Source organism: Triticum aestivum, chromosome 5A (genome assembly GCF_018294505.1).
Source record: "Triticum aestivum cultivar Chinese Spring chromosome 5A, IWGSC CS RefSeq v2.1, whole genome shotgun sequence".
Taxonomy (NCBI): domain Eukaryota; kingdom Viridiplantae; phylum Streptophyta; class Magnoliopsida; order Poales; family Poaceae; genus Triticum; species Triticum aestivum.
In genome coordinates, this window is record NC_057806.1 from 658,305,839 (window position 1) to 658,309,278 (window position 3,440).

Consider the following 3,440-nt stretch of genomic DNA (forward strand, 5'->3'; position numbering starts at 1 on the left):
CAACAGCTGGATCAAGCACTTCTCTGAGCAGTGGCTGTTAATCTCCATTCCATGGCTGAGGCCCTCACTGCGTTGCCACACTCAGGTCACTCCTTTCAGACCAAAAAGAAAGATAGCCAGACCAGCGGCAACGCAGCTAGCTTCTTCGCGTGGAGACTTAGGCAGCAGCAATGCGGATTGGCTGTTGTGCCGGACTAGGAGAGCCGTCGGAGGCGAGGAGGCTGGCAGTCGTGCCTGAAAAGCCCACCGGCATGGGGATTGCAACGGGTGAGAATCTTGTCCGAGGGATTCGTGGAGGAGCCGGAGGCCCGTCGGATGTGAGGCTGTCATACGGAATGAGATGAGACGTCAGAGGCGAGGCAGCCCGGCGGTCGTGACGGAGAGTCGGCGGCGGCGGCGAGCGGCCAGCCCGCACCGTAGGAGCGTCATCATGTGGAGATTGTCGTCCAGCTGCCGTACCCTAAAACGGACAGGGCGATGTGATTTTCGGCTAGCTCCGGCACTGTCTAGGTGTGATGTGAGTGTGAGTTGTGACACACTTCTGAAAATAAACGAAAAAATAATCGCCAACAAATCCCTCACATCGATTCGTTCCCTCAAGAACTTTGATAAAAATCACAAAAACGAGGCCTCCTTTCGTGGATTCGATTCGCGCGCGTGCACACACAAACACACACATGGAGTATCTCAACAGCGACGTGGCCTTTCTTCCCCCAACTTCCCCTGCCTCCCCCCCCTCCGTCCATGCCCCACCCGCGCGGCTATATAACCCGACCTCTTTTCCTCCCAGCCTCACACCAAGAACCACAGATCAATCTATTACGTCCAAAAGCGCAGTGGAGTGAGTCCTTTTGCTTAGTTTGGACTTTGGAGAGAGGTTGATTCGGCGATGAGGAAGCAGCAGGGTTTAAGCGGCGGCCATGGCGTCGCCGTTGATGATGGGGAGTGGGACAGATGGGTGGACGACTCCTCCGTCGACCACCGCGGCCGCCCGCCCCTCCGTGCCGCCACCGGCTCATGGAGGGCCGCCATGTTCATCATCCGTAAGCTCCTCCCTCAAACTGCCTGCCAGATCTCTCTGTTTCTGTCTCTGTCCGTTTGGTACTTTGGTCGATGGCAGTGTGTAAACGTTTCTTGTTGTATGGTTTTGGCAGTGATCGAGTTCAGCGAGCGGCTGAGCTACTTCGGCATCGCCACGAGCCTCATGATCTACCTCACCAAGGTGCTGCATCAGGACATGAAGGTCGCCGCCGAGAACTCCCAGTACTGGATGAGCGTCACCACCCTCATGCCGCTCCTCGGCGGCTTCCTCGCCGACGCCTACCTCGGCCGCTTCCGCACCGTGCTCCTCTCCACCGCCGTCTACCTCCTCGGCCTCGTCCTGCTCGCGGTGGCTCAGCTGGCGCCGGGACTGAGGCCGAGCGGTGTCTCCGTGCCGCGGGTTCACGAGACGCTCTTCTTCGTCGGGATCTACCTCGTGTCCGTCGGCACCGGCGGCCACAAGCCGGCGCTAGAGAGCTTCGGCGCTGACCAGTTCGACGACGGCCACGCCGGCGAGCGGCTGCAGAAGATGTCCTACTTCAACTGGTGGAACTGCGCGCTCTGCTCCGGGGTCCTGCTCGGGGTCACCGTCGTCGTCTATATCCAGGAGCGGATCGGATGGGGCGCCGCCACCGTGCTCCTCGCCGCCGTCATGGGCTGCTCCCTCGTTGTCTACCTCGCGGGATGGCGGACGTACCGGTACAGGGTGCCGCAGGGCAGCCCCCTCACGCCGTTGCTGCGGGTTGTCGTGGCTGCGGTCATAAAGCGGCGCCTTCAGCTGCCAGCCGACGCCGGCGAGCTGTACGAGGAGGATGACGGCAAGAAGAGGCTGCTCTGCCACACCGACCAGCTCCGGTGTCTCGACAAGGCGGCAATCTTTGAGCATGGTGGCGAGGTCTGGCGGGGGGCGTGGCTTCTGGCGACGGTGACGCAGGTGGAGGAGACGAAGTTGGTGGTGTCGATGGTGCCCATCTGGGTGGCCACGCTCCCGTTCGGCATGGCGGCGGCGCAGGTGTCCACCTTCTTCATCAAGCAGGGCATGGCCATGGACCGCCACCTTGGCCCACACTTCGTGCTCCCGCCGGCGTCCATCTTCGCCCTGGCCGCCATCGCCATGATCACCACCGTGGCGCTCTTCGACAAGGTGCTCGAGCCGTGCCTGCGCCGGGCGACGGGCGCCGAGCGCGGGATCAGCGTACTCAGGCGCATCGGCGTCGGCATGGCGTTCGCCGTGGTGGCCATGGCCGTGGCGGCCGTCGTCGAGCGCCGCCGCCTGGACTCCAAGGTCACCATGTCGGTGTTCTGGCTGGTGCCGCAGTTCGCGCTGATGGGCGTGGGCGACGGGTTCGCGCTGGTGGGCCTGCAGGAGTACTTCTACGACCAGATGCCGGAAACGATGCGCAGCCTGGGCATCGGGCTGTACCTGAGCGTGATCGGCGCCGGGAGCTTCCTGAGCAGCCAGCTGATCGCGGCGGCGAGCCGCGTGAGCTCGCACGGCGGGCGGCGGGACGGGTGGTTCGGCAAGGACCTGAGCCGGAGCAGGCTGGACCTCTTCTACTGGCTGCTGGCCGGCATCAGCGCCGCCAACCTGGGCTTCTACGTGCTCGTCGCCACCCGGTACTCGTACAAGCAGCAGACCGCGAAGGCCGGCAGGGTCGGCGCCGACAAGGACGCCGCCGCAGGCGACGTCGAGTGCGCCATCGCCGCCGCTGCTTAATTTGGAGTACGATCGATGCCAAGGGCATCATACATATAGATCGTACATCGTTCGTGATAATTAAGCTGGTGCGTGAAAATTTAGTTCAGTTGATAAACATGTACTACTCCGTATGATTGTTAGTAATCGACGATCGTGTGGTTTGGACTTGAGGAAGAAATAGTTTCCAAACTAATCCGAAGCTTGCAGCATGCAGCACCACTTAATAATCTTCTTGGACAGATCCGGGCAGCTGAAATCAGCAAAAGCGCTTCCCATGTCCCCTTGTAGATCATACGCCGTAGTTACTTGAGTGCTTTTGAACTCATAAATTGATGAGTAGGAAATCACCTTGCTATATACTACTATCACCCTCGTTTGACTCGTGGTTGTTTAAGAAAAGTTACTACATACTCCTACTAGGCATATAATCGAAGTTTTGTAACAAAAAAAAACTTTTTTATATAACATGATGAAAGATGTCATGGGTGTGTGCGACGAGTCCGGCTCGTTTCTAGTTAGTATGTGTGGCACAATCCTCGAGCTATCGAAGTACTCATAACTATTGAAAAATATTCCTTACAAAAGGGTAATCAAAATAGGTGTAATGGCCAGAGCCTTTGAGTCATTACTATGTTTTCAATTTTCACCTCGATGCTTGCTATTCTTGAATACACAAATGAGTTGCCTCACTCCTTGGAAA

General features: G+C 58.5%; 1 protein-coding gene across 1 annotated transcript; it reads left to right on the forward strand.

Annotated features, from left to right (window-relative positions):
• Positions 1 to 805: 805 nt before the first annotated feature.
• Positions 806 to 2,933, forward strand: LOC123108253 (protein NRT1/ PTR FAMILY 5.7). Its single transcript, XM_044530077.1, has 2 exons — positions 806 to 1,043; positions 1,155 to 2,933. Exons 1-2 carry the CDS (start codon positions 890 to 892, stop codon positions 2,756 to 2,758), a joined length of 1,758 nt encoding a protein of 585 aa, XP_044386012.1. The 5' UTR covers positions 806 to 889; the 3' UTR covers positions 2,759 to 2,933.
• Positions 2,934 to 3,440: the final 507 nt, after the last annotated feature.

Excerpts from the sequence above, each read along its gene's own strand:
- LOC123108253 (XM_044530077.1), top strand. The coding sequence starts at position 890 with ATGAGGAAGCAGCAGGGTTTAAGCGGCGGCCATGGCGTCGCCGTTGAT. Across the intron at positions 1,044-1,154 it reads GGCCGCCATGTTCATCATCC|TGATCGAGTTCAGCGAGCGG; the intron begins GTAAGCTCCTCC and ends TGGTTTTGGCAG.